The 17,009-nt window shown below is 34.3% G+C and overlaps 1 protein-coding gene and 1 pseudogene across 4 annotated transcripts in view; both read right to left on the bottom strand.

The window, feature by feature from the left end:
- CENPK (centromere protein K) overlaps positions 1 to 17,009 on the bottom strand; it is a 64,662-nt gene that overhangs the window by 23,434 nt on the left and 24,219 nt on the right. For 2 of the 4 annotated variants that reach the window (XM_077898022.1, XM_077898021.1), the window contains exons 7-11: positions 11,042 to 11,124; positions 10,847 to 10,945; positions 10,394 to 10,520; positions 4,687 to 4,740; positions 3,193 to 4,069 (exon numbers count right to left, since the gene is read on the bottom strand). In XM_077898022.1, the coding sequence (XP_077754148.1) occupies positions 3,911 to 4,069; positions 4,687 to 4,740; positions 10,394 to 10,520; positions 10,847 to 10,945; positions 11,042 to 11,124 (522 nt within the window). In that variant the 3' untranslated portion in view covers positions 3,193 to 3,910. Of the gene's footprint in view, positions 1 to 3,192; positions 4,070 to 4,686; positions 4,741 to 10,393; positions 10,521 to 10,846; positions 10,946 to 11,041; positions 11,125 to 17,009 lie in introns of those variants that run through there. The other 2 variants (XM_077898023.1, XM_077898024.1) reach the window with 1 other exon arrangement.
- LOC144313443 (ribosome biogenesis protein NSA2 homolog pseudogene) lies at positions 732 to 1,536 on the bottom strand (annotated as a pseudogene).

Consider the following 17,009-nt stretch of genomic DNA (forward strand, 5'->3'; position numbering starts at 1 on the left):
CAGAATTGAAAAATAGAATTCTTGGTAAAAGCAACAAGGAGCAAACTAATGAAATCACTAACTCAAAGATATATGCGACCTCATGTTCACTGCAGCATTATTGACAATAGCCCAGTTGTGGAATCAATGTAAGTGTCCATCAATGGATGAATGGATAAAGGTGGTATATAAATACAATGGAATATTATTCATCTATAAAAATGAATGGAATTTGCCCTTTGTGACAAGGATGGACCTTGAGGGCATTATGTTAAGTGAAAAAGTCAGAGAAAAAGTCATAGGTCATATGATGTGACCTACATGTGTAACCCAAAAGCAACAAGAAAACAAGCTCATAGACACAAAGCAACAGATTGGTGATTACCAGAGGCAGGGAGGGGGTGGAGAGTGGGCAAAATGAGTAAAGAGAGGGTCAAAAGGTACAAACTTACAGTCATAAAATAAAGAATTCCTGGGGATATAATGTACAGCATGGTGACTAGAGTTAATACTGTATTGCATATCTGAAATTTGCAAAGAGAATAGATTTAAAAGTTCTCATCACAAGTAATAAAAAAAATTTTTTTAAAGACCACTTATTTTAATAAATGTCTATTTCAACTTTTTTTACAGTAGAATAAATGTCTTGATGACTGTAGATACGTAAGGCTGTTTGGTAGCATCCAGATCCACCACAACAATGGTGGTCTTCCTGACGGGTGTGTAGTCTTCAGGAATTATAAGGGATTACTTGTTTGAAACTGCTGTTAAACCAGCAGGACTGCATTTATGCATCCATCATTTTCAGGATTGTTGATAACCTGGGCATATTTTCCCAAATAACTTTGCCTCCTTGTGTCACAAGGCCCAACTCACTCATATTCACTTCAATGACAGTACGTTTGGTAATAACACCCAAAGTTGTATATAGTGGAGATGAGGGATTCTTTTTTACACTGAGTATTGGCAGGCAAAAAGTGGCTTTCAATTCAGGATGTGTTACATGGGCCTTTTTGAAACGTAAGCCCATTGGCCTAATGAATCTTTGGTATTTAGGTGGTTTTCTAGTAAAGCCGTCTCCAAAAAAGCAGACTTTAGTGACCATCCTCTTCCATGCTTTTTTCTCTTTCCTGTTCGAATGACTTTTAATACTTCTGTTTCTCCCTAGGAACGAACTTTGGGTAAAGGAACTTTCCACTTTCCCACTTTCTCTTTTCGCTTTTGTTTAATCATATTGGAAAGTACTTTAGCTTGGGACTGCCCCTCCCTGTCCAGTAGATATGCAGGTACTGCTCCCTGTGGAGTCTTTTCATCATTCTTTTGTTTGGTGTTTCTCTTTTCATGCATCTTGATAGTCTTTTTCATTTGTATTTTTTCAGCATGGCGCTGCTTATGGTAGAGCTTAGCTTTCAGACCAATCATTTTTGCTTTTTCTGAACGTTCATGAGCCTCTCGACCTTCTTTCTTTCTCTTTTTCTCATGGTAATCCAAACGATAGCCATAGCACTTCCAGTGTAACTCAATATATTCATTTTGTGGCATGGTGACAGCCGCTGGGCACCAAGAGGCTCTCTAGCTTCGGGCTCCCGGCCCGCGAGCTCGCTCTGTGCCAGCCACGACCAGTAATAAAAGTTTTTAACTATGGTGAAAGATGTATGGTGATCATTTCACAATATATATAAACATCAAATCAATATGTTATACACCTGAAATAATAAAATGTTCTATGTCGGTTACACCTCAATTTAAAAAATCATAGTGAGGGATGCCCGGGTGGCTCAGTGGTTAAGGGTCTGCCTTTGGCTCAGAGCATTATCCCAGGGACCTGGGATGCAGTCTCGCACCAGGCTCCCTGCATGGAGCCTGCTCCTCCCTCTGCCTATGTCTCTGCCTCTCTCTGACTCTCATGAATAAATGAAATCTTAAAAAAAAAAGTCAGTAAAATAAAAACAATCCTAAATCTTAACAGATTTCAATGGCTATCTTAAAGCAGTGAAAAGTGAAAATACATAAAGTTCCTCAGAAGTTGAAACATTTGCTCCAACATTCTTAAAACCACAGAAAGCTTACAAAAGCTGTAAGCTTAGGTGGAGTAAAAATCAAGACTAATTCTAGTATACCTTACTTTGTTCATAACTGAGATCAAAAGTGGGCAAATTGGGATGCCTGGGTGGCTCAGTGGTTGCGCATACCTGCCTTTGGCCCAGGAGATGATCCTGGAGACCTGGGATCAAGTCCCAAATCGGGGTCCCTACATGGAGCCTGCTTCTCTCTCTGCCTCTCTCTGTGTTTGCCATGAATAAATAAATAAAATCTTAAAAAAAAAAAAAAAAAGTAGGCAAATAATCTTGCTATGTGAGAAGCCTGGAAGAAGTAGGATGTAATAATCATCAAAGTTTTCTTTAATGCCTTATACAAGATATCAAAAGATCCTAACCAGTAAAATGTGAAATGAAGATTTGTCCAGTTAAGCAAGATGTCTACTACTGAATGTATTTCTGTAATTTGCAATACAAAGAAGTTCATGGACAACAACACTACCTACTTTGTAAAATAACTCTCAGGGTTATACTGAATGAACCATTTCTCCCATCTCCAGTAACTTCAAGAACTTAAAACATGCTCATTGCTGTGACTCCCAACTGGAGTATTCTAAGCAAGGTACTTTATATGTCATCTTTCCATAAAAGAACTTACATTCTCTGAAATGTAATAGTGTTTGTATTTTATCTAAAAGGGACAGGATATACTTGGAATAGTATTTGTTTACTTTAAGAAAGTTGAAGTATTTAAGGTATGCAAGAAATACGGATAAACATTAGAAAGCATTTTCAAATATAAAAGTACACACCAAATCCTCTTAGAAAACTAATGATACAGGGATGCCTGGGTGGCTCAGCAGTTGAGCATCTGCCTTTGGCTCAGGGCATGATCCTGGGGTCAGGGATTAAGTCCCTCATCAGGCTCCTTGTGGGGAGCCTGCTTCTCCCTCTGCCTCTGTCTCTGCCTCTCTCTCTCTCTGTGTCTCTCATGAATAAATAAAATCTTAAAAAAAAAAAAAAAGAAAAGAAAAGAAAACTAATGATACTAAAAGGAATTGGTATTCTTTAGTTTGGCTTGTATGTAACCTTGAATGAGTCTTATAATACCCTCATTTTTCTGCCTATGAAAAAATCTATTTATTAAAATATCACACCACATCACCAAAAAAGCTAGAGATTTTTAGATAAGAGAATTTTATTTAGAGAATTAACAAAATGTTATGAACAGAATTTTGTTAGCAATAATTAACAGAACCAAGAACAGTTCAATATATATCATTTATATAATACATACTAAAATATAGTTTTCATGCTACCTTTATCCATTAGTTTTGTTTCAACTTTTTTAAAAATCTAGAAATAAGGCATATACATGGAACAGATTTACTACATACATTCAAATTATGATTCTTTCTATGCCAAAAACTGCCAATTTAAAAACCACCTGCAAATTAAATGGCCTTTCCAATATAATTCCTAAATTTAAAGATATAAGCACCAAACACAACTTAAAATGCATAAAATAAACTCACAAATTTCAAAAGGAAAAAAATTATATTAGCAATATCATAAATTAACAAAGAACTTTCCAAAGAATACTGCAAAAGGTAAATCAAATTTTACAATGATTAAGTCTAGAATATTTTTTACTTGCATTCTTTTCCATCCAGTTGAAAACACCAGAGAGCACTGACTGAATTGAAAGGGCCATTTATAAACGAATAGTAGATGACATGTGTCATTTTATGGATAAAAGGAAGAGGGACTATGTACTTTGATTTGCAAATAATGTTCTTTATCCAAGTAAATCCTCAGTGTTTCCATTATTCTCGAATGACAAGATTCATTAAGTACCATGTGGAAAAAAAAAAAAAAAAAAGACCATCCTTTTACTGATGGAAGGCTTCTAATCTTATTTGTGTTGGATCTTCTGGATGTCTCAAGGCAATTCCATTACGAAGGAGCAGCTCAATATAAGGTGGCCAAAATGAATCTCTAATTTTGATATATGGATCATGTGGAACATCAAATAATCTATTTATAAGAATCTAGGAAAAAATATCATTCAAAATATACCATACTTAGTAAAAAAAAAAAAATACATCTATAATAAAACATTAAAAATTTGTTTGCCAAAGAATGTCTATCTCTTTTCTCTTTGAATAACTGCTTAATCATAATTTCTATGTATTAATTTAAATAACTGATTTTCTCCATTTAAAAAAACTACAGATATTAATAAATGGAAACCTCTTTAAAACTGGGTACAAGTTTCTGCAACTTTGTGGAATCCTTAAACTCACATATGTAGTTCAGATAGAATAGAGATGGCAACTAAAGATTCCATCCATGTAAAAGTACAGGGTTTCAACTGTGTAAATATTAAATAACACCAGAAACATTTTTTTAAAATAATAATCTTGGGAATATGATTAAGTGCTAGTCTCCAAATTTATGTTCTTTTAACAAATGACAATACTCTTTCTAGTAAGGTATAGAAAACAGACACTAGTCTTATACTAAAGACAAACTAATATAAATATATTTAATAAAAGTTGATATATTTAAGAACTAATGCAATTATTTTGTTTTGAGCCTGTGTATAATTGTTTAGAAATCACTAATTAAAAGAAATCTTGAAGACAAAACTACACAAAACACTTACCTCTAATATTTCATGCAGTGTTATCAGCTGTGCAGTTGATTCTTTAATGTTTTTCTTTGACAAAAATGTGAATAAAAAAGAATTAATCTTTCAATTCTGCCAATGGCAGATTAGACTATATTTATAACAAAATTTTCAAAAGTTAGCATTTCTTACTGCAATGGTACAAGGTATACCAAAACAAAATATTTATAATTAGGTGATTTTAAAAGCATTCTAAAAGTAAACAATCTGCTTGTACTAAACAGGTTCATAAAAACAAAGTTCAAACAACCCCTAAGTAATATCTTGTGCAATTACAAGAAGATATAATTCAGATTATCTAAAAATTCATAATGGGTAAATTATACATATTATATATATACTTATGTAACTGAAAGTCTATTGTTTGAACTCTCTAATCAAAATATTTCAAACAAATGGCATTCCCAACTGTATTTATATAGCTTTAGGATAGGAAATTTACTTCCCAAGGAGCCTTGTTCAGCTTTCTAAAGTTCTTGACAGTTCCTAATGTTAACTCAACTCACTGCTTCTTTTTCCCTTGGAATGTCAGAGAATAAATCCTATTCCAATTCGATCCAAGAATTCCTCAAATATTTGAAGAGAGGTATTAGGAGCCCCAAGTCTTCACCATACTCATCACCATATTAATTAGTTCCTTATTTTTCACAAGCCATAGCCTTGCAGCCCCTCAATATCATGGTTGCTGTCTAGATGTGCTTTAATTTATCTTGTTTTTTCTTTTTCAATCCAGTCTCCACATGATACATGTGTGACTTAAATTACAAAGATGAAAAGGAAGATTCACACTTCCATACTTATAGATGCTGGAATTTTATTCAAGTTTATTCATCAGCTTTTGGACATCTATTTTGCCCTGCTCACCTCCCTCGGAGCATACTATCATCTAAAATGCCTAAACCTCCTTCTTGCATCTAGCTAAGATAGGTCTCCTTCATTCTTTAATGTTTTAAACTCAAGAAAGGTATTCTATGTGCCTCCACTAAACATTATCCTTACTTTATTTGGGCTAGTTCTACCCAACTGAAAAATATAGTCCTAATTCTGTCATCCAATATATTTACTATCTAGCTCTCTTAGTTTCTTATCATTTGCAAGTTTTCATGACTATGCCTGGTACCATTTATCTAAACTCCTATTAAAAATATTCCATAGACCATCTCTTCGTGCCCATAGGTCCTGTCCCTATGCTTTAATAAAAACACTTTTTGCACCAAACCAAACCAAACGAAAAAACCACCAATCAAAGGGACAAGAATCTAAAGGGGATCTGCTAGAAATCTCCTACTAATCTTAATCAACAGTTTTTGAGCTCAGGTATTTAATTAATTACAAAGTCACCTACTGTAGTGAAAGCTAGTACCTTTCTGATAACCATCAAAGATTACCAGGGAAGTCACTATAAAGTCTTATGTAGCAGCACCTGGGTGGCTCAGTAGGTTAAGTGTCTGCTTTGGCTCACGTCATGATCCAGGATTACAGGGATAGGACCCCATGTTGGGCTCCCTGCTCAGTGGGGAGTCTGTTTCTCCCTCTCCCTCTCGCCCCACTCATTCTCTCTCTCTCTCTCTCAAATAAATTAAAAACTTTTGACCAAAAAAAATTTAAGGTCTTCTGTAAGTACAAATATGTTAAAGAAAGAGTAAAAATAAATTGATTCCTCAGTAAAGATAGTAAAGCTGGATATCAAAAACTCCTGGTCTCTAATACCTTCTCTTTAAAAAGAAAAAAGATTTTATTTATTTACTCATGAGAGACACAGAGAGGCAGCGACACAGGCAGAGGGAGAAGCACGCTCCTCACAGGGAGCCTGATGTAGCATTCAATCCCAGGACCCTGGGATCACACCCTGAGCTGAAGGCAGATGCTCAACCACTGAGCCACCCAGGCGTCCCTCTAATACCTTCTCAAATTAAAGAGAAATTTAAAAAAGCAGCATTGAGTAGTGATGAAAGCAAAGAGAATTAAAGAACTGATACAGAAATAAGCAGCAACAAAGCAAGATTAAAATATAAATATTTGAAACAATCAAAGAAGAGCAGAGGAAAAATATGAGAACCAAGAAAAAAAATATTTCAAGATAAGGATATGAAAAACAATATGACACAATAAAATAAAATTTCCATGAAATGAAATGTGATCTAAATCTGACCCAAAAACAATGCCATCTTCAAAGCGAACTGATATTGAATGATCAACATTGTTATGTATCTTTGTGAAATTACTGAAGTCTAGGGATAAAGAACTCTTCAAGCATGTACTCAAGATATCTAGAAGCTGACCTCAGATCACCACAGCATATTCTATTTCAGAAGAATGGAAAAAAAAAAAAAAAAAAATGGAAAGAAGAATGGAATAATCTCTACCAGATCTTGAGATTTGTTTTTTTATGTGCTAAAAATATCCTTTTACTATAAAAGCAAACAAAGCATTTTCATCATTCAAGAACCTAAAAATAAAATGCCCAGGAATTCTGCTTGAATAAATAACTTATCAAAAAAAATCCATCAAATCAAATAATTAAAAACTCAAAATAAATGATAAAAGATGAGAAGCATCGAATCCAATACAATATAAAGACTAAACACATACATGAATATTGGTATGAGAACAGAATAAAAATGCTATATATATAAACCGGCCAAAATTAAAATAACAGAAATTGTAATGAGTGTATAGGAGAAAGAATGTTAATTTCCTTATCCTTCATAGTAGGGAGTCAATGAATGTTGTCTAAAAATTAAAGATGAAAATTTATTTTTTTAAAGATTTTCTTTATTTATTCATGAGACATAAAGAGAGAGGCAGAGACATAGGCAGAGGGAGAAGCAGGCTCCCCATGGGGAACCTGATTTGGGACTTGATCCCAAAACTCCGGGATCACACCCTGAGCCAAAGGCAGACCTCAACTGCTGAGCCACTCAGGTGTCCCTAAAGATGAAATTTTAAAAAGTATTATGTTTTATAACGTTTTTCATAATTAGCTTTCTCTATATCGGGGATCTCTCCAGAATTAAAATCACTTGAAGCCAAGAAATATTTATCTGAGTTAAATAAATTAACCTCACTCATTGTTCCTCTATGAATTTAAGTAGAATTACATGTAATACTTAGTTTATATTGGCCTATACAAAACTACATTGATCTGAGGGTGCCTAGGTAGCTCATTCAGTTAAATGTCTGCCTTCAGCTCAGGTCATGATCCTGGGGTCCTAGGATCAAGCCGTGGATAGGGCTCCTTGCTTGCTGGGTAGTCTGCTTTGCTCTCTCTTTCTCTCTTAGATAGATAGATAGATAGATAGATAGATAGATAGATAGATAGATAGATAGATGATAAATAGATAAATAGATAAATAAATAAAATCTTTATTTAAAAAAATACTCCACTGATCTGCACATCCATCAATTCATTTATGCTTCTATATATGTATATGTTTAGGGAGAGGTCTCAAATTATGTTCACCTAATGTTAATGATACAGTGGAGGGACTTGAGTTTTTTTCTTTTTTTAACATATCTTTGAATGATAAAGCTCGTGTTATGGACTGAACCATGCCTCTCAAAACTTCTATGTTCAGTCTCACCCCATGGTGACTATATTTGGAGACGAAGCTCTAAAAGAGGTAATTAAAGTTAAGTGTGACCATAGCAGTGGTACCCTAATCCAGCTATATATAATATATATGCCAGAGAGTAGACTTACAAAGATGAAATTAACACATTAAGGAGCTGAGAGTGCATGGTGCGTGAACAGAGACACAGACATAAATCATTACTACAAAATCCTGTGACAAATGCTAATAAAATGGCACGTAAACTTCACTTAACACCCACACACAGAGATGCCTGAGTGGCACAGTCAGTTAAGCATCCAACTCTTAGTTTCAGCTCAGGTTGTGATCTCAGAGTTGTGAGATTAAGTCCCATGTCAGGCTCCACGCTCTGCACAGAGATTGCTTACATTTCTCTCTCCCTCTCCCCCTCCTTCTGCCACACTCGAACTGTCTCTCTCATATGAATAAATCTTAAAAAAAAAAAATACTTCATAGAAAAGATGTTGTTTAAGTCTTAAGTAAAAATTTGCTATCCTGGGATCCCTGGGTGGCGCAGCGGTTTGGCGCCTGCCTTTGGCCCAGGGTGCGATCCTGGAGACCCGGGATCGAATCCCACGTCGGGCTCCCTGCATGGAGCCTGATTCTCCCTCTGCCTGTGTTGCTGCCTCTCTCTCTCTCTCTCTCTCTCTCTATCATGAATAAATAAATAAATAAAATCTTTAAAAAAAAATTTGCTATCCTTATCAGATATGAAGTGTTCTGTAAGCAGAGAAAATAAAACCTTTAAGTCACAAAAAGTGACAAGTCATTGCATAGTTGCTGGAACTAGAGTGGTATAGTTGAATGGATTCATGTAAGAGATGAATAAAGCATGGTTAGACAGGAGGTTCAGAAGATAGACAAAGTCCAAATATAAATCTATTACTCTTTGCGTTTATCGGCTTCATCCAATAGGGAGCCATTAGTTTCATGTTGAAAAACGCTTAAAGTATATATTTTTAGAAAAATCATTCTGATGCCAGTTTCAATACCTACAAGCTCTACTTATATGTAGATAATTACACAATGCTTTCACAAGCTCTATTTATTTATACTATATACTGTTTTTTTTTTTTTTTTTTTTCAAAATTTATTTATGATAGTCATACAGATAGAGAGGGAGAGAGAGGCAGAGACATAGGCAGAGGGAGAAGCAGGCTCCATGCACCGGGAGCCCGACATGGGATTCGATCCTGGGTCTCCAGGATCGCACCCTGGGCCAAAGGCAGGCGCCAAACCGCTGTGCCACCCAGGGATCCCTATACTGTTTTTTAAAAAGGAATTAAAGTAGTTGTTCTCAATCTTTTGTCACCAAATAAAATATTTGCTTTTGTGAAAAAGGTTTATTACATCATACCTAACTAGTAAAATAGTCAAGAACTTACATTAACTAACAGCTATCTTCTGATTTTAAAAATTACACATGCTCAACATGGGAAATTTGGAAAACCGTAAAAACAAAAACAAATCTCACCTAAAATCCTAGCCGCTAGGCATAGGCACTATTACATTTTTGTTATAAATCAGACATAAAATTTAAGTGGCTGTGTTTTAACCATTTAACAATATATTGTAAGCATTTTAGTAATTCTTTTGGTAGTGTTCAATATATTTTAAAAGGTGTATTTTTTCCCCTATTATATGGATAAATATTTTATTTATTTATTTATTTATTTATTTATTTATTTATTTATTTGATAAATATTTTAAAAATGCATTTAGTCCGGTTTTATTGAATTGAGTTGCTTCTAATTTTTCAATCAATATTAAATGTGATGATGGAATATTTCTTTTTTTTTTAAAGATTTATTTATTCATGATAGACATGGAGAAAGAGAGAGAGCGAGCAAGAATAGCAGAGACACAGGCAGAGGGAGAAGCAGGCTCCATGCAGAGAGCCTGATGCGGTACTCGATCCCAGGTCTCCAGGATCACGCCCTGGGCCAAAGGCGGGTGCTAAACCATTGAGCCACCCAGGGATCCCCTGATGGAATATTTCTGTACATGTATCTCTGTGTATCTTCAAAATGTATAAAAAACTTACAATCTCATATACAAATATCTACATGAATATGTTCTCTAAAACTTACCTTTTTCTTTTTAACATTTCCATCAGGCAGAGGAAAATGATCTTCCAGAAACTCACCCAAGGTAATCAAGAGTTTCTCCTTATATTCTTTTATGTCATGCATTTTAGTGTTCAGCTCATCAAAGACTCTAATAGAGATTTTAAAAATTAAAAGAAATATTTTACTGATAAAATACACAAAATATAAGTATATGTAAATGCTAACTCATAAAGTTGATCAAATATTTTGTTTAAACTTCATTTGTTCAAAACAAATAACTAGCTTTATGAAGCAGAATTCTTTAACTTGTAGGGAAACTATATATCAAATCAAAAGTAAAATATAACTAAGAATTGGCAAAAGTTAAATACAGTAAAACTCATAATTTCTAATAAAACTTCCCTTCTTTTCATGTATTTCATGCAACATAAAAAAATAACTTTTTCCTATTTCAGAAACCTAGAATACAAATACCTTGATTCAGAAAATGTCACAACCTGCTGTTTCAATTTATTGTGTAGTACATTAAGAGATTCCAATATCTGTTGTTGTTCATCCAGCCACTGTTGCTCCCTTTAAACATGGAAAAACACCAACAATAGCCAAATAAAACATTAATGCCACTTCAATAAACAGCAGTGATTAAAGATAATTATAATATAATTATACCTTTCCAAGTCTTCCTTTAACTTTTCATTCTTTGACTGAACAGTAGAGAGTACCAATTCAAGATCAACTCTCAATTTTTGGAACTAGGACAAAATAATTCAAATTAATTCTTAGTCTGTAATCTTATAAAGTTATATTTATGAATGAGAGTGAAATTGACATTTGTTTACTTAGATAGATACTCAGAAATCAAGAGCAAGAAAGCCTACCAGAAAGTCTGAAAGGAAATATACAGCAGGTACTAGGTTCTTTGTAATATTTCATTTGTTAAATTCAAAAATATAAGAAACAGTTTGAGCAATACGTTTTAATTTCATATTGAAAAACAAACAGTGAGTTTTAAGTAATCAAGTAGATTAGGTCTCTTTTCTAAGGAGTATACAAAAACAGACACAAATGATTATCATTCATTCAACAAATATTTATTGATCTACCAGGCATTGTTGAAGGAGTCAGGAATTCAAAGATGAACAAAGAGGAGAATCCAAACAAAAAAATAAGTAACTCCAGTGAGTGATCAGTATCACGAAGAAAAAATATGTCAAAATAGGAGCACAGACACGTAGAGCAGGAATAGCTCTTTTAGGTAGTAGTATGATATGCAAAGACTTTTCTGATCGGGTAAACAGTATAGCAGCAGATTAAGAAGACATGATAAAACATGATAAAATCTGCAAAAAAAAGTCCCATGAAGAGAAAACTGTAGGTACAAAGGCACTGAGGCAAGAATATGTGTGATTTGAGGAACATCAAAGAAGATTGTGTGGATACACCAAATTAAAATAACATTTGGACTTTTTTCTAGTATCTTTTTGTTTCTAGAACATATTAGCTAAGTATTCCACTCTTCTGATGTCAAGAGTTTCCATTAGCTTTTTATGCATCTAAATTCATGATAATTTAAAGATGTATAATAACCATGAAAAAGGGGGCGTGAAATAATCAGTAAACAATTAGTATAAATAAAGTAGGTTTATTTTTAAAAAATACATAAGTCAAGAAATTGGAAGGAGAGGAAAACAGAAACAGAGAAAAGGTAATACAAAGAGGAAAGAAAAATCAAGTACAAAGATTTCAAAGCAACCAGTGTTATTAAATATGAACAAAAGAATTAAAGATGAATAATAGAAAGGTAACTGGAAAAATCTGCAAATATTTAAATATTAAAAACACATTTCCAAATAACCCATGAGTCAAAGAAGAATCTATAAGAAAAAAGAAATTTTTATGAATTATTTGAAAGTAAAAACAAAATAAAAATTTCTGGGGTGAAGCAAAAGCAGTACTCAGATGAGAATTTACAGCAGTAAAAGCTTATATTAAAAAAAAAAAAAGCTCCAGGGTTGCCTGGGTGACTCCATCCTTTAAGCATCCAACTTCGGCTCAGGTTATGATTTCAGGATCCTAGGATCAAGCCCTAAGTCCAATTCCCTGCTCAGCAGGGAGTCTGCTTCTCCCTCTGCCCTTCCCCCTGCTCATGCTCTAACTCTCTTTCAAATAAATAAAACTAAAAAAAAGAAAGAAAGAAAGAAAGAAAGAAAGAAAGAAAGAAAGACAGACAAAAGCTCTCAAATTAAGGACAGCTTCTACCATAAGAAAGAAGAACAGATAAAATCAAAAGTAAACTAAATAAAAAATGATTTTAAAAAAACTGACAGAAAAATAAGAAACCTGGAGGGAGGGTTTTTTTTTTTGGGCGGGGGGGAATCAATGAAACCCAAAGCTGACTCTGAGAAGGTCACCGTGATTGGCCATACTAATTACAAGAGAAAAAAAGAATAAAAATTACTAACATCAGGAACGATAGAGATGACTTTGCTATGAACATTAAAATGATGAGGGAATGCTATGAACAAATTTAATAAATCTGACAAATTAGATGAGATGGATAAACTATAAGACACAAACTGCCACTTCTTCAGAGAAAAATAGAAAAACTGACTAGCTATAGAAAAACAGTTTGTGACCAGACACTTTCCCACAAAGAAAAGTCTAGCCCCAGATGGCTTTACCTGTGCATTCTAGCAAACATTTAAGGAATACATACGGATTCTATACAAACTCTTTTAAAGAGAGAATATTTCTCAACTCATTCTGTTAGGCTTGATACCAAAGCCTGACCAAGATGTCAGAAGAAAACCACAAACTAGTATCTCCCATTAACACAGATGCAAAAACCTTAATAAAATTTTAATAAATTAAATCCATCAATAAATAAAAAATATTAACACATTATAGCAAAAAGGGTTTATCTAAGGAATACATCTGGTTAAACAGATAATATAAAATTTTTAAAGAATCAATGTACTAATAAGTCAATGAATTCAAGTATAGTCAGAGGATATAAAATTAATATGCAGCAATCTATTGCATTTCTGTAACTAAAAATGAAGCAGTAGAAAGAGAAATTAAGAAAACAATCTCATTTATAACCACACAAAAAAAAACAATAAAATACCTAGGAATAAACTTAACCAAGGAGATGAAAGATCTATACTCCAAAAACTATAAAACACTGATGAAAGAAACTGAAAATGACACAAACATAAAGATACTTCATGCTCATGGACAGGAAAAAACAATATTTTTTATTATTTTTTAAGATTTTATTTATTTATTTATTATTTATTTATTTATTTTATTTATTTATTCAGATTCCAGAACTCCGGGATCACGCCCTGAGCTAAAGGCAGAGGCTCAACCACTGAGCCACCCAGGCGTCCCCAAACCAATTATTTTTTAAATGTCTATACTACCCAGAGCAATCTGCAGATTTAACACAATCCCTACCAAAATACCAATAGTAGTTTTCACAGAACTAGGACAAATAATTCTAAAATTTGTATGGAACCCCAAAAGACCCCATATAGCCAAAGCCATCTTGAAAAAGAACAAAAGCTGGTGGCTTCAGAATCCCAGATTTCAAGATGTACTACAAAGCTGCAGTAATCAAAACAGTATGGTACTGGCACAAAAACAGATACATTGATCAATGGAACAGAAGAGAGTCCAGAAGGAAATCCATTCTGTTATGGTCAATTAATCTATGACAAAGTTGGCATATATATAATGGGGAAAAGATGTTTTTTTCAACAAATGGTGATGGGACAACAGGACAGCTAAATGAAAAAAAGAAAGAAAGAAAGAAAGAAATTGGGCCACTTTCTTATACCATACACAAAATAAATTCAAAATGGATTAAAGGCCTTAATGTGAGGGGTACCTGGGTGGCTCACTGGTTGAGCATCTGCCTTTGGCTCAGGTCGTGATCCTGGGGTCCTGGGATCGAGTCCCACATCGGGCTCCCCAAAGAGAGCCTACTTCTCCCTCTGCCTATGTCTCTGCCTTTCTCTGTGTCTTTCATGAATAAATAAAAATCTTAAAAAAAAAAAAGACCTTGATGTGAGACCTAAAATCATAGAATTTCTGAAAGAAGATACAGGCAGTAATTTCTGTGACATTAGCTACAGAAATATTTTTCTAGCTAAGTCTCCTCTGATAAGGAAGACAAAAGCAAAATGAAACTATTGAGACTACACCAAAATAAAAAAGAAACTATAAACAAAACTTACCGAAAGGGAGAAGATACTTGCAAATGATGTATCTGATACAGGGCTCATATCTGACTATATAAAGAACTTACACAACTCAGTACCAGCAAAAAACAAATAACCCAATTACTATTCAGGGCAGAGGACCTGAATAGTACTTTTTCCAAAGAGAATAACCAGGGGTACCTGGATACCTGGATGGCTCAATTGGTTAAGCATCTCCTTTGGCTCAGATCATGATCCTGGGGTCCAGGGATCGAGCCCCACATTGGGCTCCCCATTCAGTGAGGAGAATGCTTGTCCCTCTCCCTCTGCCCCTCCCCCCTGCTGGTACTCACTCTCTCTCTCTCAAATAATAAAAACTTTAAAAAAGAGGACATAAAGATGGTCAACAAACATGAAAAGATTCTCAACATCACTAATCATCAGGGAAATGCATTATTAAAGCCACAGTGAGATATCACTATACGTCTGTCAGAATGGCTAAAATCAAAAAGAAAGAAATAACAAGTGTTGGCAAGGAAGTGAAGAAAAAGGAATCCTATGCACTGTTGGTAAGAATGAGATTGATGCAGCCATTGTGGAAAACAGTATGGAGGTTCCTCAAAAAATTAAAAATAGAATTACCATGTGATCCAGTAATTCCACTAACTAGGTATTTACCCAAAGAAAACAAAAACATTAATTTGAAAAGATATGTGCACCCTTATGTTAAATGAAGCATCATTTACAATACCAAAGATAACAAAAGTAACCCAAGTGCCCTTCAATAGATGAATGGATAAAGATATGGTTGTATATGTACTATGGAATATTATTCAGCCATAACAAAGAATGACATCTTGCCATTTGCAACAACACTGGATGTATCTAGAGGGCATAATGCTAAGTGAAATAAGTCAGAAAGAGAAATACTACAGCCGTATGATTTCACCTACACATGGAATTTAAGAAACAAAAGAACAAAGAAAAAAAGACACACAAAAGAAGTCTTAAATGTGGAGAATAAAATGGGTTGCCAGAGAGGAGGTGTATAGAGGGATAGGGAAAATAGATAAAGGGGATTAAAAGTACTCTTATTTTAATAAGCACTGAGAAACATATAGGATTGTTGAATCATTATATTGTATACCTGAAACTAATGCTCCATGCTTTAAAAAGTCAATGTAATTTATTATATCAACAGAGTAAAATAGAAAAAAAATTATCTTCTTAATGAATTCAGAAAGAATAAATGACAAATTTCAATAAAAATTCCTAATTTTAGAAAAGGTCTTCATAAATTGTAATGGGAAGTAATTTCGGGGCAGCCCCAGTGGCGCAGCGGTTTGGCGCCGCCTGCAGCCTGCGGTGTGATCCTGGAGACCCAGGATCGAGTCCCACATCAGGCTCCCTGCACGGAGCCTGCTTCTCCCTCTGCCTGTGTCTCTGCCTCTCTCTCTTTCTGTGTCTATGAATAAATAAATAAAATCTTTAAAAAAAATTAAGTAATTTCGACTTAATTTCACTTATGAAAAACCTACTGCTAACATCATACTTGATGAAAAGAGCAAATGCTATCCACTTAGATCAGAAACAAGGCAAAAATATCTATTCTCACCACTTTTATTATATAGATTACTAAATGTTCCAGGGGCATCTCAGTGGCTCTCTTAGTTAAGGGAATGACTCAATTTCAGCTCAGGTCACTATCTCAGAGTGGTTAGACTCCACTCAGCAAGGAGTCGACTTGGGATTCTCTCCCTGTCTGCTAGGGCATGCTCTCTCTCACTCACAAATAAATCTTTTAAAAAACGTAAGTGTTTTAGAACAGTACAATAAGCCAAGGAAAACCTATGAAAGGCATCCAGGGGCACCTGGCTGGCACAGTTAATTGCCTGGCTCTTGGTTTCAGCTCAGATTGCAATCTCAGGATTGTGAGATCAAGCCCTCGTGTGCAGCTCCTTGCTCATCATGGAGTCTGTCTGCTGGAGATTCTCTCTCCCTCTCCTGCTGCTCTTCTCAATTGTACTCTTACTCTCTCGCTCTCTCATAAATAAATAAATAAATAAATAAATAAATAAATAAGTAAGTAAGTAAGTAAGTAAGTAAGTAAATCACATAAAAGCCATCCAAATGCAAAAGAATAAATATGTGCCCCTGATCTCAAGTGACATGACTAGCTATTTATAAAATCCTACAGCATCCACAAAGCCACTAGAATAAGAGGTTAATCATACTAATACATCAATGTACAAATATTAATTGTATTTATACGTAGCAGCAATAATTGACAACTAAAAAATACCACTGTCATAGGATTAAAAATATGAAATACCAAAGGGATGAATTTGACAAAAATGTAGAAGACCTGCATACTTCTATTACAACTTTGCTAAGTCAAATAATCATGAAATGGAATGTCTGGCTCACTCAAT

The sequence above is a fragment of the Canis aureus genome, chromosome 5 (assembly GCF_053574225.1).
Source record: "Canis aureus isolate CA01 chromosome 5, VMU_Caureus_v.1.0, whole genome shotgun sequence".
Lineage (NCBI taxonomy): Eukaryota > Metazoa > Chordata > Mammalia > Carnivora > Canidae > Canis > Canis aureus.